At 37.8% G+C, this 26173-nt stretch overlaps 1 protein-coding gene across 2 annotated transcripts in view; it reads right to left on the reverse strand.

Annotated features, from left to right (window-relative positions):
- b3glcta (beta 3-glucosyltransferase a) overlaps positions 1-26173 on the reverse strand; it is a 69680-nt gene that overhangs the window by 12712 nt on the left and 30795 nt on the right. For both annotated transcript variants that reach the window (XM_044354852.1, XM_044354854.1), the window contains exons 4-11: positions 22114-22223; positions 15833-15909; positions 15040-15151; positions 11787-11923; positions 11612-11675; positions 10439-10570; positions 7410-7479; positions 5393-5506 (exon numbers count right to left, since the gene is read on the reverse strand). In XM_044354852.1, the coding sequence (XP_044210787.1) occupies positions 5393-5506; positions 7410-7479; positions 10439-10570; positions 11612-11675; positions 11787-11923; positions 15040-15151; positions 15833-15909; positions 22114-22223 (816 nt within the window). The remainder of the gene's footprint in view (positions 1-5392; positions 5507-7409; positions 7480-10438; positions 10571-11611; positions 11676-11786; positions 11924-15039; positions 15152-15832; positions 15910-22113; positions 22224-26173) is intronic.

A 26173-nucleotide genomic window follows, 5' to 3' on the forward strand; every position in this document is an offset into this window, starting at 1 on the left:
TTGTCAATGAGTGATTGTTGGATCCTAGATTTTCTGGGACCATAAATGCAATAGCCCAAATACCTTGTTAGAATATCTTGCAAGCAATGACTCAGCAAAAATCAGGGTTCATTCATCTTTTTAAGACTAAAATATAAGCACTTTTCAAGGTACCTAAACCAAAAATTTCCAGACTCTTGAAGCTTATTTCATCACATCTAAATTGTTACTATAAATGCAATTGTGAAAAATAAAGTTTAGAGAATTGCTTTATACCCACAGCAATCAATGTTTGTTGTCACTTTGTTTATTTTACCAGCTGTTTATATTAACTTAGATTGTATATTTTGATCATAATTATTTAATGCTTGCTAATTTCCAGAGTAAGGGATCGGCAGAGGACTTATCTAGCTATGAATGACAAGTGAAAACAAGAAAAGAATTTTCCTTTTATTGAACCTTTAATGGTGTCAAAGAACAGACGGCCTTTAAATCATTTAAAAAACAGTTTACATGTTTGCATATAACATGAGGTACAGCAATTACTGTATCTGTTCAAATAACAAAAATGATCAAATGAACAAAATGATCAGATAATCCCAGGAGTGTTTTTTTTTGTTTGTTTGTTTTTTTAGAGGAAAATCATTACTAAACAAAACTATATGCATTACGTCCAGAGTGTATGTGTTATAATGAATTACAATGGTTTGTATTTTTATTCTGTTTTTAGTGGTATAGTAAATTACTTGATTACTTCAGTAAGTTTGTATATTTACATGTTTATTCAGTCTATTTAGATTAGAAAATATCTACATACTAAATGTTTAGTGCTCATGGCAACTGATATAGTTCTTTTACTTTCTCATTTATCTGACGCTCCACCATCTTAAGGTGGACCACCTTCTCTTTTGCAGCTTGTCGAAGTCTGTTTGCTTTGGAAATCAACCTGAGTTTCCCAAGTTCTTCTGCTTTCTCTGCATTAAGATCAGCAGAATTATTGAAAACCTGAATGTCCTTTAACATCCTTTTTCAGCTCTCCTATCTCATTCAACACTCCTTTTCTTTTTTCCACCTATTTCCTCATCCTTCAGTCTTTTTCTGGTCTTCCAGGTTCTGTTGATATTCTGTCTTGTAGGAGATGCTGGGACGAAGCTCTTTGGAATAGACAATCTTCAGCACTCTCCTAACATTCTTCACATGGTCAATGATGACTCACTGTGCCACCAGTGAGCGCTCATGCATATTCTCCACCATCACTTCTTTGTTGACCGAAAAGCCTTTTATCAGTACTTGACTATGCAGATGTAATTCATGCATGCCGCTGCCCATACCCCCAAACCCCTTGATGCTGTGTATCACAGTTCTCTTAGATTTATTACAGGTGACAGTTTTAGAACCCATCATTGTATCCTCTATGAGAAAGTAGCATGGACATCACCACTCGAAGGCAACTACACGGTCTCATTTTTTATTTATAAAGCCATGCTAAATGAGCTACCGTTTTATTTATCATCACTTTTAAGACGTAGAAATATGGGATACCACACTCGTTCACAAGAATACATTACCTTGGATATCCCAAATATGAACACAGAGCTGGGAAAAAACTGCATCCATCTATTATGCTCTTCATAGGTAGAATAAGCTTCAGGACTTAAATTAGACAAGTTTTTATCCCTAGAACATTAAGATTCTGGAAACAATGTTTCATATAATGAATGCTATTGTTTTTCTTAATTGTGACTGCTTTGTGCCTGTATAATGTACTTATTGTACATGTCTTTTTCTTTGTGTGTATTTTTTTATTTTGCAAGTCATTTGTCTTGTGTTTGTGTTATATTTATGCCTTGTACATGATTGATGATTTTACACTTTTTGTTATATGGTTGTTTTGGTTGTGTATTTGCAGGGCATCATTTGAAATGAGAGCTTTGCTCTCAATTGGTTTCCCCTGCTAAAATAAAGGCTATCTATCTATCTATCTATCTGTCTATCTATCTATCTATCTATCTATCTATCTATCTATCTATCTATCTATAGAGGCTTCGTTGTGCAAAAGGATCAGGGGGGTTTTCATGATCTCCCAGAGGTGGCACCACTCTGCCTTGGTGGACAGCTGCTCGTGGTAGACTTAATCTAATTTGTTGCTGTCCAGGTTGAAGCTCCTGAAAGATTCAGATTTGAGGCTGTGGTCACACAACTGGCTGAACTCCTTCAGGACTTCATCACAGGATCTCTCATGGATACGGCCAGAATCTACAAGTATCTGAAAAATACTGGTGAGTTTCTTCACACTTGTTTCTTTGCTCCTGATGCTCCACTCTTGGGTCCAGCACTCATAGATACCTCACAAAGGGATAATTGATTGAAGCCTTTTCAAATAGCATTGAGACTGTCTTCATCAAAAACAAATCACAGCTCTGTCAGAACTCCAGCCTCAGCCTTTGAGTGTTTGGGTGTTTCTTTCTGAGGTCCTCAAGGACTCTTGCTATACTGAATTCAACTTTCAGCTTTGTGACATCAACATGGTTCTCTGCATCATTATATTCTACCTGTAGCAGCTTCAGTGTGGTAGTGGGATTCTCCATGACAGCTGGCTTTATAAACTTCTCTAGTAACCCTCTCAGCAAACTGGAAAGATCCTCATTCATAAATGGGAGCATAGGTCCATCACTCTGGCATTTTCTCAAGAAAGGAGAGATTTTCTTTGCCACCATGAGAGAAAAGTTCAGTTTTGCTGGGAAGAAATAATCTCCAATAATGGTCTCAGCAGCTGTAAACAACTTGTTGGATGGCTCTGCCACTTCTCCTTGTTTTGCAGCAATTATGTAGGTCTTCAAGAAGGGCAGGATCTGAAGAACCCGTGCCGCCACCTCCACATTCTCCAGCCATCGGTGACTACAGAAATCAAGGGGGAAACTCCATGACCAAGTCACTGCCAAGTAGTCCTCCCTGCACACTGGAACATCCTTAAAAGGCCACTTCAGGCTTGAGAGGGCATTTGCTAGCTCCCAGCACATCTAGCCCTGAGGGAATTGTGCAGAATGTGCAGACCACAACTCCCAACCTCCACCAACTTTAGGTTTTTATGTTTTTTTGCAGGAGTGAGAGAAGCTTCCACATTACATTGGGGCAATCCATTGAAATCTGTATGAGACTGTAAAAATGAATATATGGCATTCAACTGACCACTTGTTTATACAGGTAAGTAGAATAAGTTCCATTACTTGAAGTATAACCTAACCTAACATACTTGATATTAATTACTGCAATTTAATTAGAGCAACACAGAATCATTAGCAACATCACAGGGGGGTAAAGCTGGCAAATACACTACGTGCAACAAAATAAATAAGTCTGCACTCATGACGATGTGTTTTTCTTTGATAGCAGCAGGGGAAAGCTTGGTATAGGGACAGCCTTCTTTATTGTGTAAGTTTTTTCAAAGAAACCAGCTCCTGACCTGAACCTTTTATGGGAGAATGCGGTATAACCTGCTCAGGACTGCTATACTGCTATGGACTATGGCTTGAGCATGAAAGCCTCTGTTCATGTGTGTGCCCCCTCCAGATGACGGCACCACAGTCTCGCGAGGGTCCATACATAATACTTAATGCTCCATTATATACTCTGAATAAAATTTAAATGACAGATATTCAGAACTCAAACATGTTGATTTTCTCTGTCAATGACTTTTGTTTCAGTTAGGTTAGGTTATTGGCATGTGGCATGAATTACTGTATACACTGACGAAATTTAGCAGCTGGCTAACTAAAAATGTGGCGTACCGTGCACTATGCATGTATGAACATGGCGCGTTTTAACTTAGCTGTTGTTAACAAGTTTTAGATAAGTTTAACTCTTAAATCTTGAATGGCTTGTGAGTGCCGACTCTCCCATCTTATACAAGTCGATCTCCTTTCTGCAAGTTGCGCAGTAGGCCCTCCTTTCTGTGGCTCCTCTCCGAAGCCATTTTTTGTATTTTTTGTTTGCCAACCAGTTATCATTAAAACAATAGCCTGGCATGTTGCTAAAGCGACAACAAAATCCACCTGTTCTCTAGTAGCTGATGAGCAGGCACAATAGTTAGCTAGCCACCTTCAATGTGCATGCATGCACAATGTCAAAGGTCAGAGGATGCGCACACATTCTGAGATCAGATGGTCATCCTCATGACGCGGGGTGGGATGGAAAAACACCCCCTTTTCATTCCGATGCCCATGTCAGTCAATCTAGCTCCGCTCCGTGTCTGGTGTGAGATGCCAGGAGACAACAAATATGATGACAGGATTGTTTCATTTGAAATATTAAAAGATATTGGTTTACATGAGTGACTGTGTAGATGAAACACAAAATTATGTTGAAAATCAAGCATTGTTCAAGGAGTATATTCCAATTCAAGCATATACCTAACCTTAAAAACATAAGTTAAAATTAAGCATTTTCCAGCCTTTCAAGACTTTGTACAAACCCTGAAAAATGAACCTCTGTGATGAGTTCATTCCCAAATGACAGGAGCTATAGGAAATTGTATGTGATAAATTGGCACCATATTGATATATTACAATCACTCCTGGGCACAATAAATTACATTTCAGCTAGGAGTAATGGTGGAGCCACAATATGCATATCCAACTGTCCATCTGTTCCTTATCTGGTTCACAGCATCAGTGGAAACAGGCCAGCCCAGACCCAACAACATCCTCCAGCCTCTCCTGAGAGAAAAGCTGGAGGATGTTGTCGGGTTAAATAGCTTCTCCTGAGGGATCACCAGGCTCTCAGGGCAGTGGAGGGATGTGTTTTCCTTCCAGGTTAAAAATAAACTACCAAAAGTTTTAAAATGAACTAATGGCATTATCACCAGCTCTTGAACCAACAAATATCTGGAGCAAACAATTCAGTTATTAAATACCAACCGTCCTCTGTGGAAATCAGTGGGGAATATTAGCACAGCTTCTAGTGATTAAATGTGCACTTTATAGCTTTCAGTCAGACAAAAGCTCTTCAAACTCAAAAACAAAGAGAAGGCAAAAGGGCATTTATCACCCCAAAATTATGTTAAGGAAAAACATGAAATAAATAAAAGAAATAAATAAAAGAATGCATGTAATAGTAAAAAAAAGTAATTAAGTAAAAATCCCAACATATTTATTTAAAATCTATTATTTACTTGGAGAAGTCTAGACACAAACATTTTCTGCTGACAGAGCGACTCCTACAGGCTTAATTTTCAATTCTTTTGCAATATCAGGTTTGAATCACTGCCACAATCCCCTCCACAAGCTATTAACCTGGTATAGAAATTTCAGCTTTTTCATGTGTCTCTGTGTATGCAGCTGACCTTGCAACAAAGGTCTAACAGTATTTGTTTGGTGCAACTGAGGCAAGAGGTTAAAGCCAAAGGAACACTTACCTCTTTCAGTATTTGGTACTCCTAAGTTAATGGTTGGTATTGAAGGATCAGCGTGGTCGCTGTAGTACTCTAAAAATAAGGCATCTTTCTCCCAAGTCTTCTTTATCACTGGAACTAGAGCAAAGGGGAAAAACAATACAGTGATCAGTAGTTTAACAACAAGCAGACCTCTGGTTCTATGCAATGTAGACTTGTTCCCTGAGCAAATGATTATTTCATATTTATTGCAATACATGGCTTCTCTGATGATTCTGTTTTTGCTTAAATATTCTATTACAGACAACTGAAGATGTTTATAAGGCAATGAATTATAGGAAGAGACAGGAATGGAAATAGATAAAATAAAACTTGTTGAATGCTTAACATGACATGTCAGAAAATATCAGTACTAGGTAGTATTTGCAGATACGACTTTATGACATACATACCATTTTGAGTGTGTAAACATTTTTTTACATTTTGAATCTTTGCCTCTTCTTCTACCATTTGTTTTGACTTATTAATGATTACACTGAAATCACAAAAGATGATGTAAAACAAAGTACACTCTCTTCAGTTTTAACAGTTATATTTCAGTGGTATGAATTCTACGACTTCCATCATCTGTCATTTTGTAACTTATTAACTTTTTCTCAATGTCCTGTAACATACAGTACTGCGGCCTTTTGACTTTTTGTCCCCTGTTGAAAAACAGCAGAGCAGTTGTGTCGTAACTGTATCTGTATTTGTTTCCTCCCTCTAGTCAGCTAAGCCTTTTGCACACACTCATCTGTCACTGACCTAAATCCTGGCATCATAAGAATCGTCGATGGATCATATTGGGATCTGACTAATCTGATCTGTGGGTTTTGTGATGAGTTTCTGAGTTGTCTAAGCACGAGTGTATGAGTGCTGAAAAACACAGAATACCCAGAGATCTGCAGCGGATCAAGGCTGTGTTCAACTCTCAAAAATCAATAAAAGTGAGAATTAAGTTCTAGCTATCACACTGCTGTTTTATATCATCATATTCAAATGATCAGAATGAACTAAACTAAACATAAAAAATTCACCACGCAGTTCAGATGCTGATTGCCTGCCTTACTGCACAAAACACAACCTACACATGAAACTTTGCGAGGACAACTATAGCTTAAATATATCCAAAAGAGTAATGATATTCAGACCTGTGTAAAACAAACACAAAATGTTACAAGAACTTTTTCAAATGGGAAAATGGGAAGACAAGATTTTCTTTTCTGTATTTCAAATGTACATATGAAAAAGGACAGAAAAACACTGCAACCACATGAGACTATTCACCCTTTCGAAGTTCATTTCATTGTTTTTTGTGGTTCCCTATCACAACACACAGTGAACATTAAAAGACTTCAACACTTAGTGACACAGTAAGTTAGTTGTGAGGCTCTTTCATGTCAATTGCTTATTGATCTGAGCTCACCTTTGATATACAAATCTAAATTCATCCTGTCAACATTTAAAGCTAATAATGGCAGCTTGGCAGAGGATATGGTAATTAAGGTAATTAGTGCAATTACTTTTGAGAAACACTCTTTGAAATTAGTGCACACTTTGTCTGGTCCCTCTAAAGTTAATCAGCAATTTGATGTATTGACTGAACCTGCTACATTTTTATAAGGTTAGAAGAGAAGCAGATAGCTTAATGTCAAACAGAGCTTGCCAATAAATGGCTAAACGTCAGTAAGTGATTTCTTAACATCTGCAGGATTGTTGGAAGACCATATATTTCCAACATCAAAGGGGGTGTGCAATTATGTACTTCTAGGTTTTTTTTTTTTTTTTATCCTCAACACAATTTTATTAAATCCTTTCGGACTGACAGTGGAATTATTTATTGGAAGACTTTATCATGATAATGAGAGAAAGCTCTTATACAGTCACACATGTCAAAAGGTAAAACAAATCCATTACAAGAAAATAAAGCACACAGATGTGTACCATTTAAAAGGGAAACTGTGCACCTTTAGTGGATCCACTGAGTGGGAGTGTGACTCACCTCTTTCACTGTGAAATTTCTGACATGTTTTCACAGCAACAAATATATCTTCTTTATTCACAGGCTGCCCCTTTGATGAAAACAGGAGACACGAATCAAAGAAATGCTCACATGAACATAACAAATAAATCAAATGTAATTAAAAGTAAATCTATACTACATGCAACAAAATGGTTTAAATTAAGTTTATATATTATGTGTCAAAGTGATCAGTAGGAATTAAAAGTGAAATTTCTGTAAATGATTTGAAGTTATTTGGCCCTAGTTGTCCATGGCTCTCCTTCTGAAACTGAAGTCATGCACTAGCTGAAAACACTGCGGCACATGTAGAAATTTCAGGGTTTAATGCTGAATTAAATGAATATTTGGGGCATATAAAAGCCTTGAAGTTAAAAAGGCTAGCTACACGTGAGACTGTGAAGGATAATAAATTAAAGGAAAGAGAATAAAACTGGAAATGGAACATCTCTGTGTGTATCTCTGTGTCCTTGTTACCACTTATGGTCCGAAATGGAAGAGGCTGGAACAGTCACACAAAAATATTTACTACATCAGCGACAGAGAGAATGCATTAAAATGTCAGCAGTGTTTGTGTAAGCCATCACTTTTTAAAGTAACATTTATAATGTACACAGTATGTGATGTACAGTAACAATCTCTTGTGACACGATCGAGCCTGGAACAATATTGTACAAACTAGGGTTGCAATGAACTGTTATTTTAATTATTGATCACTGTGTTGATTATTTCTTTGATTCACTGATTTTGCAGTTGGTCTATTAAATGCCAGAAAACAGTTACAAATGCCAAGTCTTCATATTGTCCAACCAACAGTCCAAAACCAAAAAGTATTCAATTTACAGAGATATAAAAAAATAAAAAAGCTTATTGTCTTGGTTGAAAAGCTGGAACCAGCCAATGTTTGGCTTTTGGGCTTTCTAAATAACTTTAACAATTAGCTTTGTACATTATTAAAATAGTCGTCACTTAATTTTCTGTCGATCAACAAATATATTAATTGACTGATTGTTTCTGCACTAATAAAAAGCCATGAAAAGCAACCATGAAGACCATCAGGCTGTACTGACACTCATCCTCAAATAAAAAGGACACGTTATGCTGTAGCAGCCACATTGTTGATTGTCGTCCTTCGCCTCCTTGAATCTGCCCCTCGAGGCTCAGCCAAATGCTGTTGTGGCCCCACTTGATAATTTGACATGAAACTGTTTCAAACACTGGCCGATTACAATATGCCCCCTCTTGTTTTGTGTGAATGGAAACTTCTCCCTGAATACTTATTAAACCTGTGACCTTCATGCTTTCCCGACTGGCTGCTCCAATTGTCCTGTTTTCTGGTCAAATTAATTCAGTTTTATGAGGATCGTGATATCCATGGAGAGGGAGGTAAAAGCCATACAAGTATAGATCTGACAGATAAGGTTGCAACAAACATGTATCAGACTCGAGACCACATATGCACAGGCAGGTATGTGACTTGAATCACAAATTATAAGATCAGATTGGACTTTTTTTATTGTGCAAGATAGGAGTGGAGGGTGGGGAAAAAAAAAATCTGAATTTTAACGCTCTTAGCTGCAGTTCTCGCATCCAAAATTCTACTCACCTCATCCTCTTCTAACACAGCTACAGTCACATACACAGCCATGCAACACCATCATTTCCTCCTAACATTACTGATTGTTTTAGGGTGCATGTGGTGTCAACAACAGCAGGGTAAAGGATGGCTGACCCTTCTTCTCACTTCACACCCACTAGAGCAAACATAACACTGAGAATAAATCAATTATAATGCTGCAAACATTCCAACAATCTAACATACTGACATCGTCAGAAAAAGTGACCCAGTCATGATGATTTTGTCCTCAGCCACATCTACTCAGAGGAAGTGTAAAAAGATACTCCCACTCAGACACAAAGATACATAGAGTCTGGCCTTTCACTCTCCTAATTTCCCTCACAGATAAAACTAATTCTAACTCACTAACTCCTTTCTATTATCTGCTAAACAGGAAGCATGAGCTCAATAATTCATTGTTCAATGCTTGATAAACTGTAATTTTGTAATAAAACCGTCATTACACAAAGAGAGACTGAATTCTTATAATTGCAGTGTAGCAATGGTTCCTGACTACTTCAGTGGTATTTCACCGTTTAGTTTGCATTTAATTAACCAAATTCTAAACATTTGTGCTTGCTATACATTTTCTGTTCCTGCAACATATCCTTCAGAGATGTATGCTTTATTTTAAATTCATCACACAATATGTGGGATGATTCACGTTTCCATGATAAAGACTAATTCATGCAACAAAATGATGAGCATGTGTGTGAGATACCAGTCTAACAAAAGAGATAGAAGGAATAAAGGAAAAAGAGAACATGAGAGCTGGTTAGGCACTGGCTGCGGACAACATGGATTTGCATGTGAATTGCGATTTCCTTGGTCCAGATTAAGACGAAAGGATAAATCTAAGAGAACAGGATGAGCCACGTTTAAAAGGAGGGAAGAGTCTGTTAAAACTACTTTTAATGTTAGTATTAGTTGACACCCAAAAGTGTTAGAGTTGGAGATAAACTCGAAGAAATTTAGATGAATGTCAAAAAAAGTAAGGACAAATCGTCAGATGCAATTCTGGATGCTGAGAAGACGCAAAAGGATGTTGCTTGGCAACGAGGGAGTATTTCTTTCTTGGTTGGATGACTAAATTAAATTTAGCAAAACAATCAAAGACTTCCGTCTTTTTAGGTTAATGCACAATGTTCTTCTGAATGGTGCATAACAGCAATAATGTTCCAGGTTGTGTTGCACGGTGAAATATTGGTGCTGCTTTGATGCAGCGGCAGTAGGCATGATGGCTGAAGGCCGAATACCGTAGATCATTCACACAACTGCCAGTTTCTCATAGTGAAGCATCCCCTGTTTTATGTTGTTGTTTAATTTTGTTTCCTTTCCATTTTCTGAGAATTGAGGACAACCAAATAGATCTGGATACAAAGCAGACACTCACACACAGCGGAGGCTCATTGCTCAAAGTGGTGGCACAGTGCTGGGCCTGAGGAGAGTCCTCCGGCTCAGTGCACAGCTCAGGAACAGCAATGAGATGTGGACCCTTCCCATTGTCCCAGATATACAAAGCAACCTGCAATAACACAGATTGATCTGGTCAAGTTTATGAGCTAAAGACAAGTTACAATCTTTTAGACATTGATGATTTATTATAAACTAAACACATGAGATGTGGGATGTTTTTTGTCTTCTTTAATTCTAAATAAGTCGGCTGCGTTCACGCAACAAATTTCTGATGAGCATATTTAGTTCTTAAGATGACTAACAAAAGAGACAAAAGGGATAATGGAGAGGGAGAAACAGAGCTGGTGAGTAATACTATACCTCTTTCTGAAGAAGAGATAAAATCTAGGAATTAGTTTAAGTATTCTATAGGAGAAGATACAGACATTACAGTAAAAGAATATATGATGAGGACGGCACAATCAGCACAGTCTGAATATTGGAGACTGTCTCAAAGAATCAGAAACCACAGAAACTGTAAACTGTGACGTTTTGCTGATTTAAAGCCTGGAGCTATCTACTGACAGTGAACTGGATTGACACTGTGGATTCATGCAATGACTGTCTGAATTTTTCCATATAAATAATCTTTATTTTTACATGCATGAGGTTGTATGTCTATTTAAATGACAACAAATTAAACTTTTTTTTTTTAGAATTACTTATAATTTCTTATTTTCTCAGAAAAAAACACCATTTTATCCCCCCTTTTTTATTTTTTCAAAAAAAAAAAAAATACAGTATTTATACTGAATCTAAAGGACTGAACTCATCCCATCTCTAACTGAACCACCTTTTCCAGACTGAGGCTGATAACTCTGATGCTGTGTTTACTCAACAAAATCCCTAGATGCCTCTCTGACTGAATTTTAGTGATAAAAATAAGAACCTCAATGCTGCACCATGACAATTCTCCGAAGTAATGAGATTTTACTTCAAGGTTAGATGGATTTCATGCCTCGCTCTTCTTGTGCAAATAAATTATAGTAGGTCGGCAGTGGCTTGAGAAACAAGAAAATTGTCAGAAAATGGCTGAGAACCAGGAGCCTCATCATCACTTTCCAGAAAAAAGGGGTCTGAAGGCAATTGTGTGACTTTCATGTTATCTTACCTCATGTTTCAGGTCAATAGTGAAGTCAGATTTAAGTGGCTCATCTCTCACTTTGTTTGCAAGCCTAAACATAACAAATCACAGATTTTGAGTTGAAATATGCAATTAATAGTAAATGTATCCTTTTCTACTAAAGAATATACATACCATGAGGATGTTTACTGCGCATACTCACCGGACTACAAGGGGGATGCTTAAGGCCCAAGCAGCAGCAAAGTCTGGATATTTAAAGATGGAGGGATTCTCTGCAAAGGCGTAGTGATGGATGATAGTCGACTCCACATCATAGAGGGGCTTACCAAGAAACCACTCCTGATAAATGAGAAATAAATGACAGCGTGTCCGCACCATTGCAGGTTAGTTCACTTTGAGTTTTTTTCATTATCATATTGCTGTGAACTCCAATAAAATGACACATTTGAGTTTCTGGCCCAATTTAGGAGTTTTCACACTGCACTTGCCAGAAAATCTTTGTAATTCTTTCCAGTAAGTAAGTAAGTTTGTTACTGGCTGGGAAAATAATGAGATTTCTTGACGGAACGAAGTTCAAAGATGCCAAATATTGTAACCACAAAGGCTCTCATCATAATTCTTGACATATCTGGAGTAAAAAAATGTCTTATATTTAGTAAAAGCCTCCTACAGTTAACATGAAGTTAAATGTGTATAAAGTGAGGTTATGAGAGCTCATGCAACTTGAATAAATAACTTGAATAAAGTTTGTTTGTGTGTTTTGATTGTGGCAAAAAATAAAAAGTCAGATTCAGACCCACTGACTGTATATACATACGGACGACATGACAGCTCCCCAAAAGTGAAGCCATAACATCTTCATCGCCCCCCTAGTGGCTGGCTGCAGTATAGGTCATAAATTCCGCCCCCTCCATGTTAACGGATGGGACATAAGCCAAATTTAAAAATCAAAGAACACGTTAAATACATTTTTCCCAAAGACGTTTTTTGTCATTTTAGGTAGTTCTTGTCACGCTGATGTTTGTTCAAGTGCTCATATTTCTGATAAGTTTTTTTTTAAATTAGTTATTTGACAATATAAAAAGGGGATGTGACATCATGATTGACAGCTGTGACAGCTGCTCTCAAACCTAAAGATATTTTGGCTTCACTTTTGCATACCGGTAGGAAGTGGAGACATGTTGTCCATCTTTGTATACAGTCAATACTCAGACTACGAGCAGAGACGAGCCCCCATCACAACCAAGGGGTTCTCATCTTATGCTGCAAACAGCACCAGCGGGGACTCTATGGCTTGTTTGTATTGACGTTGATTCCACTCCCTTAATACCCACTTAATCAGGCCCCCGTCATTAGGGACAGGCGATTCCAAACTTTTTTTTTTTTTAAATTCAATATAATACCAATACTTTTTGTTACAATCTTAACAAATTTTAACATACAGTCCAGTAGAGGGCGGAACATGTGTGAGATAAAACTAAGCTAATGATATTGTTACACTAGTTCTATAAGCACCTTCGTGACTGCTAGCACTTCTAGTCTGACAGTGGCCAGACTATGCAACCTCACTTTGCTGTGTGTTGAGAGGGACATAAACATTGACAAAGACAGAGACCGCTGTGTCTGTTTTACATTTGAACAGGCCTTATAGTGATACAGAACGCTGTGTCTATTTTATGTTTATGTTACTCCTGTGTAAGAAAGACTTGGTACTGAGACTGTGCACCTGGCCTGTCGCTGTCTGTCGGCAGTGGTACTGAACCGTTCGTCAATCGATTTGCGTAGAGCTCCGTGTACTGTCCTCGGTGCTGAAACATTTGAACACAACTGGCAACCTGTTTTCTTTCTTTATTCTTCAGAACAAGCTTGTCTGACAAAATGGCTTAACTATATGTTTTCTTAGACATAGGCTTGCTTGGCTCAATAAGTGTCAATCTGTGTTTATGGATAGGATAGGAAAGGATATATCAGCTACTTTACAGTTGTGAATTTTAAAATGACTTTATCAAAAGGACCCCTCAATAATGCTCCGCCCCCTCTGTGCTGAGAGTCTAGCGCCGCCCCTGACTTACGAGCAACTAAGGCTCAATAATTAGCACATTATATCTCCTTTCTTTAACACATAAAGTGTAAAAATGACAGGCTGTACCTCCCCCTGGTTGCTGGTGTTAGCTTCACATTTAGCGTACAGACAGTGGTATCCATCTTCTCATATATCTCTCAGAAAGAAAGTAAATAAGCATATTTATAAGAATGCCAAACTATTCTTTTAAGAGAAATAATTTCTTAAAATATGTTTTTCTTGTTTTTGATTAAATTATTTATTTATATGCTTTTGACATTGAATGTTTTCATTTAGACCTTGTGAATCACTTTGTAACCCTGGTTTTAAAAAGATTTACTTATTTACTTATGTACTTACTAATACATCCATATATACATATTTATGTTATCTTAAAGCGTCTCAGTTTGTAATTTGTGAAAGCTAATTTAAAAGTGGCAGCTCATTTCAGTAAGGAACCTTCTCTCCTTAAAATATTCTGTAGAGGAAAACTAATTTAGTCTTGCTTATCATAATACGAGGGTGACCACATTGAGCTGTAACACCTGAGAGAGAAGTCTTTCCTTTAGGGCTTGTTGTAATGAATCAAATCATGAGGTGTTGTATCTATTGTGTCCTCCTCCCCAGGATAAGGTTGTGAATAGTCATACAGTAATGAAGTCCATCCCTGACTTGGAATTGAAATACCATGCAGGGTGTAAATTGCTCTCGATGACCATAAAAAAGATTTCCATTAGTTGTTCTGCTGAGTTTTTCTGAGACAGACCAAAGCAAACTTCAGCACTTACTGATGAAAAAACTGTTATTTTTTCCTGCAGGCTTTACATCAAAGTGTAATTAACATCATTTTTAGCCCTGTTCCACTTGAGAGCCAGCTCAAACTTGTGAGTGTGTTGTGAAGGCTTGTCAACATGTTCAATTAGCACAAAAAAGAGAAAAACACGCTAATTCTACAGATATTATTCTACAGAAATACATTCTACAGAAATGATTTGGATTACTTTAAAAAATTCATAAACAAGCAAATGATTGATGGAGAAAACTATTCTGCTCTGCTTCATTAAAATAAAATATTTTCAAATATATATTTATATTTGACCTACCCTATCGACCCATATACATGAGTGACAGGGCTTAAATCGGGCCTACAGCAGAGACTGGAGTGATATGTCTGACAGGTTACACTGCAAGCTGGTGGAGCTCAGTGCAGCTCAGCAGCTGCAGAGGAGCTTGAACCAACCTGATACTGTATCTCTTAATTTAACCGATGATCAACTAAGCTGGAGCTCAAAATGGAGAGCTTAGGGGTCTCACTGAGGAATTTGACAGACACAGAGCAACAGAGAAAGACAAAGAAGAAGATACAGGTTTGGAGAGAATATTGTTTACTTACTTTATTCTTGTCAAACTTTGCAAGGACTTGAACAAGCTTAGTCATCTTCACATTGGTTTCCTCCTCAAGAAACACAATCCAGGATGAATTTTTCCCAAAAGAGTAAGATAAACTGAGGACACAGAAAAATACTAAGTATAAACAATACGAGTTTAATAATAAAACACAAATTAATGAAACACAGACAAACTCTACAAAAATGTGTCTTTTCTTTTCGGTCCAGTCTGAGGAGCTCTAACGGAGGCTCCTGACCCAGTCAGATCAAGGCAGCCACAGAGATTTCCCAGAGGGCAGAAAGGAAAAAAAAAACATCACAAGCACACAGACTTCTTTCAGGGAGGGCGGCTCTGTAATGATTTGGGATCCTTTGATGATGTGGGTGCTAAATCTTTATGATGGAGGGAGAAAACAGATTCAGATGTCATTTCATATCCTCCAAAACAATTATTGAACACATAATGAATTTTCGAGAAGGCCCAAACATGTAGACTACTGTAGATAAAGTCATTATCATGCTGTTCAGACCACTGGATAACTGCGGAAATAGGCTTATTGTCACAGATATAGACACATTAGGAAGGCATTTATCATAATGCGAAGCAATCAACCACAGTCATTACATTAGTTTCTAAAGCAGTTTGTGGCCTTAAAACCTGCTAAACTATGTCCTCAAAATCAAAACATAACCTCAAAAATATCAACTGTAGGAAGCCTGTGTGTTTCTGACATTTAGTCCACATTTTGAACCTTCAAATCTTTAGTTAATCTAGTTCATGAGCTCAGGGATACTTACTAAGGCAGCAGAGGAAGGATACTCCAGTCTCCCTCATTATCTGATAAACTGTGGAGAAGCAAAACCACCGGTGGTTTCTGAAAGAAACAAAACAGATCATTTTAAGTGTACAATAGCTACACTAAGCTAAAGACAATTAAAGCAGTTTTTCTGCAGTGAAGGACCCGAGGGTGGCCCGGTGTTTAGAGGGACTGTCCTGTAAGTGGAAGGTCAATGTTTGATCAATGCTAATGAGCTAGATCTGGATAATTCCTGTCTCAATCTCTCTAGTAAGATACTTAAGATACTGAAAATAGTCTCCAACAAATGTAATTTTAACATTTGCTAAAAACAACAGTACCCAGCTGTTTAACAACATTATTAAGTTAAAAAAAAAAAAAGTAACTAGATATTTGTGAGCTGTTTTTAAAAACTGCCACAGACACCATAGAGAAAAATGGATCAGACTGCATTGTCTTTTCAGATGGTCACTGTGTCAGACAAGGTAATTACAGTCAAAAACTCTCTGCCATGATTTGGCTGAAAGACATAGTATACTACACACTGGACACCGACCAATCATAGCTTGTCATCTTTTGTTGGTGATCAGTAAGGTGCCAGAGACTGACATTTTTCCATCTGACAGTAAGAAAAACATGTTTACGTACCTAAACATAGCTTTATGAATGAAAGTGAACCTGTAACCATTCATCATACATCTGCAGTGAATGTGGGCTTTTTTCTTCCCAGTCAGTGCAGCACATTATATATACATGTGTGCAAAAGGTGATGTAACACTCACAGATGTGATTAATTTGGTATAATGCTACTGACCAGAGGGTGTCAAATTGTTACAGGTTTGCTGAAATGAAATAAAACACCATGAATTTTTCATTTTGCCATTTTGAGATCACAAAACTCTTTGTAGAAGTTGTCCAACCAGACGAGAGAAACAGAAATGTTTGTCTTTTTGTTGGGACGTCGTGAGGTGTCACAGACATTGCATCAGTTGTCTTCCACTATGACACAATAGACGAGATAAAATGAACAATTGTTGCTCACGTCTGTCAGCTTCTGACATTATCGGGCTATGTGGTTTGATCTCGGTTTGATTACACATTGTTAGTTTTGGTCTCATTGGAATAATTGATAATAAGAAAAATAGAATAATACCAGCCTTATTCTATTAAGGAGCTAAAACCAGCAAATACACTGTCTGGTTCTTTAAAAGTCATACTGACTGCAGGGTCACTGCTCCTGACTGCCCTTACGCTAAAAGATAATCTTTAATAAGCCAGAAGTATCAAAGGAAACAAGCACACAAAGTCACTTCCAAACGAGAACAATCTGTTTCAGCTAAATGATGGTGTAGAGAAGGTGAGTGAGTATTGTCTGAGAGAGCTGATGTTTCACACTGTGAAGAAAACAAAGCAGTAGAGCGTAAGACCCTGTGGTTCATTACTGCATGGTCCACTCATCATGCAGGAAGGCAGGGGGAACATTCTCCTCTGAGCCATTCTGTCTAATGGCAGCCTGTTTGATTTAGGCAATGAGTCTGACACTGTTTACACTTATTAAAGCCTATTAGTCAGTTGGGGTTTGTTAGCACTCATCTAATATGAGCTTTATCTTAACGCTAATGGCATAATGACACCTAACATGTTTTATTAACTACTGCTCTCAACTTGACGTTCACACCATCAGTGTTACATAAAATGAAAAACTAAGAAATGTAGTGTTCAGATAATCATGCGATCTCAAAAACAGAGCTTTTTCTTCAAAGAGTTATTGACATTCCTGTGATAAACGTTTTCAAGATGAGGAGACTGATATTTTTATTGCGATTGTCTGCAAGCTGCAGACTCCCAATCAACAGATAAGAGTCATTCCTCGTGTGGACATGTTTGCAATGAATAGGACACTGATTGCTTGGTGACTTGGGAGAAGATGGGGGTCACTGAGACCTGTTTGAAATGGAAGGACAGGAAGCTATGCTTGAGGGGCTTAAAAGGAAGATACAGCTGCCACCTCAAAACCACTTCAGCGATGAGCTGCTGTCACAAATGACACTTTTTGATGGCCGATTAAGTCAAGCCAATGAAGGCCAGATCACTAATTGAAGAACAGGATTCTACATTAAAGCTGAAGGGTGGGACTTTTGTCTCCCCCCTTTTGGCCACGAGAGTTATTATAAAAACACTGTGGACACGTGCTTATGTCATAGGCTCTGCCGTAGCCTACTCTGTCGCTACTGTTACAGCTGTAAAGCAGTGGATAAATTATTTTGAGCGTAACACAACCGCTGCAAAATATCTTACAGAATTTGATCCATTCAGTCTGATAACATTTGGCTCTGTCCGTAGAGCATGTGCAGTATGCATTCATCTGGCCAGCATGGGATTGTTATAATGGACGATCATTTATATGAAAAAGCTCCACACCGCAGGTTTAAAGGATCTTCATCACAGTGTCTCCATAAATGCTAAAATTGTTAAGATAATACAAATGATACAGATGAGAAAGCTTTTTAAAAACATTGTGTATCCCACTACTGCTGTAGGAGGTCTCAGAATTTAATCTTATTCTGTTGTACATCTCTGTGGATAGGAGCATTGGCTAAACAACAAAAATACTGTATAAATGTAATGTGAATTCCTCCAAGGCGGCAGAATGTCAGACTGTGGGAACACGGGCTGTGAGCTGCCATGCAGAATACACAAGTTCCTGTCTGAGTAAATCTGTGGATATCACAAAAACCTTCCTCAGTCAGACGAGGATAAAACAGAAATATCTGCTGTGGGTGAAAAAGGCAGACAGAAGAGACACAGAAGTGACAGAAATACTTGATCGTACATGAGTTCCCCGTCTCTGAGATGCAGTGATGAGGTCATAAATCTTCAACTTATCATAAATGTTGGCCTGAAACATCACATCGTTAGTGATACCAAGTCTGCCTAAATCATTTAAGAATCAAATATTGTACTTTTTATAATCTTATACACCACCTGGCTAGAACACAGTAATGATATCTTTTTCTTCCTTTCTCTACAAGTGGATAACAGTTCATCTAAAACACGAAGCTTCTTTCATGAGCACGACTAAAAAAAAAAACAAAAAAAACTGGAAATGAAAATATTATTTCAGTTCTTTAATGTCTCCACTGTCTTTCTCTATCTCAAAATTGGTTTCACGATATTTTAAAGACACTGAAGGGCTTTGCGCAAAGATTTCAGTACCACAAAATACAGTACATCAAACATGTTCAACAGCTACAAACTAAGCAAATCTCTAATATCATTTGGCTTTGATCTTTTTTACTTCAGTATCCCAGCAATTCCCTCTAACACTGTTAAATGCAAAATTATAGGCTTCTGTGTTGTGCCTTGGAGGTGGGAGTGAATTGGTGGACGGCTGGTTGTAACTCACGTTTGGCTTAAGAAGGTGGTGGTGGTGGTAAATAAGATAAATGGTAGACTTTAAATGTTATCTATATACTCTGATGTTAACAGATTTTTTGGTTTCGTTTTATGTTCTGGAAATTTTGTTTCTGATTTTCACAATGGCTGGAAGGTGCTAGTCTTAAGGTGAGTTCAGACAGAAAAAGAGGCAAAATTTAGAGGCGGCGCGGTTGCACACAAAGTTAATGGCATGTTGAAAATGTTTCATCTTGAGCGAAAATGTTGTGCTCATTAATCAGAGCAACAAGCAGAAAGACTGGAGGAAAATAACAGAAAGACCTGGAGTTTCGGGTGAATTGTGAGATCAGTAAGAGCTGACGCACAAACACACACAGACATACACACACACATGCACGCACACACACACACAGACAGTCTGTGAAGTCCACCAGTCAAATTTGCGCAAATTATTTGGAAATTCTCTTTGCTTTCTGTCTTTAAAAGATATTCAGCTATGTTGCAGGTTACAACTAAAAAGAAAGTTGCAGTTTCAGTCCTGGTTGCTTATTATTTAGCACAATATCTAAATAACTTAAAGTCTCCCTGCACTTAAAAGTATGTTTTTCTTCTTGTTCCTACAGTTGAATGTTTGAGCCTCTCTGTGCAGAACGATGTATGTGCAGAGTTTGACAGTAGAAGGCTGTTTTCACATTCATCTGCTGAAAGTGGAAAGATTCACTGTAATCACTGAAAATCAAATTTTAAGGGGTGTACCTACGATCATGATTTGTGATATCACAAATAGTTTGGAAGCCAATTCTGGTCCAATATTCAACTTACACAAGTGTGATGTGGACTTTACAGTGAAGTAGGAGACATCTCGTGTCCAGAAGTTCCATTTTAAAATGAACAGTATTTGCATATTTATAGAATCTGGAATTTTTAATTAGGGAGAAGGAGTAGATGTCTAGAGGGGATCTTTAATCGATTTCAAGAACTTTGGTGTACAATTAGGCCCAGGACTATGGAGCGAGTTTATTTATTTTTCAGTGTACATGATTTTTTATAAAAAGGATTTCAATATTTTTCAATATCTCTGCTATTTTCTTACCAACTACTGCTCTTACTGGCAAGATTTTTTTTATCACTATGCATTATATTCTGATGGAGATGGAAATTTCTAATATTTTCTGTTAAGAAATGACTAATTCAGAAGAGTATGCACTTTTCGAATGCTTGAGACTGAGGAATACCTGAGACTAAAGGTGTTTTCACTAAGATTCAGTGAATTATGATTTGAGCGTGCGTCTAGGGTTTTATATGTCTTTGAAAAGCTGTCAAGCCTGCACTGCCGCCTTTTTGAGAAGTTGCTGATTTAAAATTCTCCATGGACTCAGTTTGTGTAATTGCATGCAACAGATACTTAAACGCCAGACATCTTTGAGATCATAAATGCAAACACAACATGATGTGGTCTTCATAAAGTCGTCTTATCAAATTTGACGTCCATTAGCGTAACTAAATCTTTTCATGCCAAATTGTATCTACATGCAGAAATTGATGCCAGTATTCATTACAGGAAACATGAAACTATATTTCCAAACCAGGAATCAGAGTCAGATTTCAATATTAATGAAATAAGGAAGTCAGCTGCTGCATCAATTCTCATTTTGGAGTTTGTATTGTTTGCAGGGGAGTGTAGGCTTTCAGGGCATCGTATTTTGAATGGTGTGATACACTAAATATTTTGTGATTCCTTTCAAGCCATTATAACAGAATTAAACAGAGAAATAATGACTCATTGCAACTGATATTTTTTTCTGTGTCAGTTTTGTACAGTCAGTCAGTCCTGTAGACAAAAGGTGTGTGACATCCAGCAGAGAAGACTGAGAAAATCCAAGAAAATCCAAATCCAAGACTGCAGAAATATGAACCCAAATGAGATATCTAAATTGGTCTCTTGATACAGGAAACGCAGCAAGCAGCTCCTCCATCTAATTTAGTGTAATATTGTCATTAGTGATGGTGCATTCACTATTTAACCAAACAGAATATAACTCATGTATTACGCTACATTTCATCTGACTCTGAAGGGATTTAATGAACAGCAATGGAGGACTTTTTGACCTGCAAATGTGTTCTCTGTCTTCTAATGACATGATGGTGATGTGCTCTCTGAAATTTGACAAATTACATGAAATAGAAAGCTGATATCCCAGTAGAAAGTATAGTTTTTCTTTCCACAAGACTTTTTAAAAAATATTTGAATTACAAACAGGAATTACATACATAACATATGTCTTCTCCTAGCCATTGGATGATCATCACTTCTCATTAAAAAGTTACGTAATGGCCGGTACAAACAGAAATGTTGAGCAGGGTGATACACATCTGAACATCAAAGCTGCACAAACGTCTGGATTTCCTAAATACATAAAATTATAAGCAAGATTTGACATCGCAAAGAGCCAAGAATGTTGCATATATCAAACTACAGTTGAATATTTTGGACTTTGATGCATTTTAGAGGTTTAATCTGGAGGCTAATGAATAATTATTCACAACATCATACAATATTTAAAATTATGACTACTGAATAATAGCAAATAATAACAAATGGCAAACACTTGGTTTTTATTTCTGTGCAGTGAAATCATGTCACGTGTACTTTCTCCCAGATGGAATTTTAATTAAAACAAAATAAAATATGCAAATGAATTTTAAAAATCAGTACTGACACCATGTGGCAACATATAAAGCTTACAACAACTCATATTCAGATGTGACTTTGGCTACTAGTGACATATTTTGCTGAACATTTCTTGTATGTGAGTTTAAATGTGTTCTTCGTATGCCAAAATAAGAACATGTGTGCATGTGAGCGAAAGGTGGCTTTAATCTTACCTCTGTGAGACTGTGTGCTTGCTTCAGTAAATCTGCTTTCCGTCTCTCTGCCTGCCTGACATGGAAGGAGTTGCTTTGACTCTGGATGACGAACACTATCTCCCGCAGGTCTGAGGGAACACAAAGGACAGATGTGAGACTGCTCACATACCGTGAAAAAGGATCGATGACCTTCTGAGAGCAAGACAAGATAAGAGTCACGGTCTGAATAACTTTTGCTAATCGCCATTATTGGCCTGGTGATAATAACCAGCACATCAAGAGCTTAATTGGCTTGGGGAGAGAGTATGTAAATGTCAAAGCCCAGAGTGTGTTACTTAATAAAAGATTAGCAGTCAGAAGAGTCTTTCTCTGAGGTGCCTTAACACCCAAAAGGTTGGCACAGTCCAGCTGTCCACTTCTGGCTGAGTGACACAATCACATTGTCAGTAAAAAGTATTGTTACTACATGTAAAGGCCAAGGTTAACAAGGAGCCACTAGCTCAATAACATCAGTTTAAAAACTGCAAATACAGGCTCCTTCAATGCTTACGACATGTTCAGATACCATCTTTGTCATTGACCCAGCTCTCTGCTGTTCCTCTTCATGTGAAATCCATTTACAGGGCAGTAATAGTGACACAGCTCAGTGAAGAATGACATTGGCTGCACAAACAAGTCCATATAAACCCTGTGGCTCTCACGGCCAGTACAATCAAAACTAGACCAAAGGAGAGGGGGGAGGGAATGAAAAAAAAAATCTGTCATTTTGTCTTTGGCTCTGTACAATTACATTTGACAACTCCTAAATCCTGTAAGCTGTCCCTCACATCAAAATGAAGTCTGCGGCACCTGGCTGGAATGACTGTGACAACAAAAAGGCTTTTCGAGGATTTAGAGCTGAGAGGTGGGAGCCAATATCCAGGTGTGTAAGGAAAAAGCAGAAGAGGTGTCAGAGTTTTCCTGCTATGACAGGCAGCTCAGAAACTTCCCAGTAATGAGATGTGCAGGACATTTTATGTACACAGTGGCATATAAGGTATTTATGTGTATTTGCCCACTCCCTTGCAGCTAGCTATGTGTTATTTCATATACAGTATATGCACTTTATGTTCTATCTTTACAGATACCCCCCATTTAATTTAATGCATTTCTGATTTGAGTAGAAGGCACGTGGACAACTGTGGGTATATCAGCTATGGGCTTGCACTGCGTTCTTCAGTTGGCAGTTACACCCAGATAATATCTGTAAAGCTACTGAAGACCAGCCAAATCACAGTTTGTTTTCATTTATTCTCTCAAGTGGGTAAATGTCACCTAAGCACCTTCATATTTTATGAGTAGTGTACCCTAATAATACCCTAATAATGTTAGGTAGTTCCACATTAGTGGACGTAACCGTCACTAATGCTACCGTAGCTCCTCAGGGATTGAAGCTGTTATTTTTCTAATTTTGATCATTTAACATGTAACGACACATTAGCTAAGGTTGTAAGGACTATGACTGTTGGTAGTTGTTGATTTTGTTTAAATATGCCAAACTGTAATTTTATTGGTTATGTCACTTGTTGCCCTAGCAACAGTAAATATTATACATATGGGCAAAGGGATTGTAAATAGAGTGCAGAATCAGGCTATATTGTAAATACAGATAGGATGCATTGTATTTAGCACAGAATGAATGATTTTAGTGTCTAGTAAACCTAGAAAAGAAATACTTACCATTGAATTTATTATAATCTTTGGGTTCATTTATTATTTTCTATAAGAATTGTAGATCAGAGAATGAGTTTTAATACCTTTTGATATATTAGAGTTAATAATTCCTAATACTTTATTAAATAAAAATTCTTTTTGTTTATTGGAATTCTGACAGTTTATTGATTTTAAAAGGAATTATTTAGAGAATGTATTATTATTTTGGGATAGGCCTACTGTGATTTTGATATAACACTATGATTGTTGCCGTATATATAGATTGTTGTAAGCCAGATCAGTTGGCAGTTACACCCACAGAATATCAATAAAGCCACTGAACACCAGCCAAATCACTGTTTGTTTTCATTTATTCCCACCTTAAAATATGTTCATCCTGAGTCCAGTGTGATTCGTGGTTGCAACATGTAACATGTGCCACTTAATCTGAGATCAAACAAACATAATGGGCTCTGAGCCAAATAATTTTCACTTGCTTTAGACATTTTAATTAGCTACTTAAGTATTTGCACAGAATATAGTCATAAAGGGTATACTATGTCATAAATTATGATTACAGAACCAGAAGGAGCTTCTCCTGTGAAGCTTTTCAAAATTTGCTGAATCTGTGTATTTCAGCATTTCAAAAATGTAACTAAGTAACAGCCATTGCTGACAGGTCTATAATCTTCCCTTTGGAATAGTTGTGCAAAAGCAATACAAGAAAAAAGGGGAAGTGCAAGTGCTGACAATGGCAGGATTAGATGGATTGCCTCCTCCTCAATTACACTACCTGAACCTACTCCCACCCTGGGTTCAGATATTAGCACCGGGGTCAGGGGAAGACACTATGTCACAGTACAGTATCTGTGTCAGATCTTTTTAATTAAGTGTTAGTGGGTGTGTCGCTCCTTGGCGCCGCTCATAACAAAGATCCCATTGATCCCCGAGCCCTGGCAAGGGGGGGGATTTACTTGCTAAATCTCAGCATGTCCATCTCCCAACAGATCTAACCTCCGCCGAGGGCTGAGCTTAGGGAGCGAATACCACTACACCACCTCTAAATGTCCTTCTGCTGAGTTTGCTAAATGAATGACGATGTGTGTGTACGTGTGTGTGCATTTGGTTTCACATAAAGCAGCGCATTTTAAAGCCCCAGGTGAGATACCAGCCTCCTGATACTGCATAGAACAGCAATAATACCAGCTGCATGAGACTAACAGCAAAATCAGATAAGCAGTTTGCCAATCCTTCATTGTGTAGATAATACGTACCCGATGTCAAAGCAAAGGAGAATGAGGGGTAAAAAAAGAAACTAATTAAGACTGAATTCACTGGCCTCGGCTCCACACTAATGGGTTTCGATTAATCATCAAACAACGGGGAGAAAAGGGGAAACGGAAAAATCCTGTTGTAGTGCCCTTCCTCCTTCATTTCCATCATTTCTGTGTCCTTCTCCCTTCTGGTAAAAAAAAAAAAAAAAAATCACCGCTGTGCACTGTCTTGCCACTCATGCCAGGCCATCTCAGATTGTAAATGTGCCATCAAAACAGGACAAAGATTTAAATCAACGGCTTTGGTCCGAGAGATGCCACAAAACATTTTTTTAGAGGTTAAGTGAGAATATCCACCGATGTTCCTGAGCTGAGAATAATGTGCAAACAACCAGAAAAAGTTACATTGTCTGAAGAAAACTTACATGCAGTTGCATTGCTATACAGTTATAAAAAGGTTGCTATAGGTGTTGGTAGATGGTTGCTTGGATGTTGTGAGTGGTTGTTAGGTGATGGCTACATAGTTGCTGGTAAATTCTGAGTTGTGCTGGGGTGTAGCAACTGGAGGTCGTTGCTAAGTATTTGTTGTTGTGCCCTCTGACCAATGAGAGGAAATTTAAGGCTGTTTTTCAGATCTGTGCTGTTTAGTCCGGTTGAATCGGACTCATTTTCCCACTTAGTGCATTTGAGCAGGTCTGAAAGCAGCAATCTTACTCAGTTGTGGACCAAAACAACCGTACTGAGACCCTTTGAGTACATGGTCTTGGTCTAATTCCAAACAAACTCTGGAGCGATTTGATTGTGGTGGGAACGTGATCTGACCTCAATCCAACTCAACTGCAAGGCTTACTCTGCAAGTTTGAGCTAAATGGCTCCTGTCGCCAGCTGCACTTTGCATACTGGGATAAGGATGAGTGAAATTAACAGTTGCTAGCAGCCAGCTGGAGTTTGAATCAAGGTCCGACCTGGACTGGCGCAGGGAACTATATTGCATTTTTAATATTTGTGAAGGTTCTCAAGTGGCTTGTAGTGAAGCATTTTGGTTCACTTGGAGTTTTCTCTGTGTGAAAAGAAACCAACCCAACGGGAGAATTCACCAAGTTTACCGACTC

Source organism: Thunnus albacares, chromosome 6, assembly GCF_914725855.1.
Source record: "Thunnus albacares chromosome 6, fThuAlb1.1, whole genome shotgun sequence".
NCBI lineage: Eukaryota > Metazoa > Chordata > Actinopteri > Scombriformes > Scombridae > Thunnus > Thunnus albacares.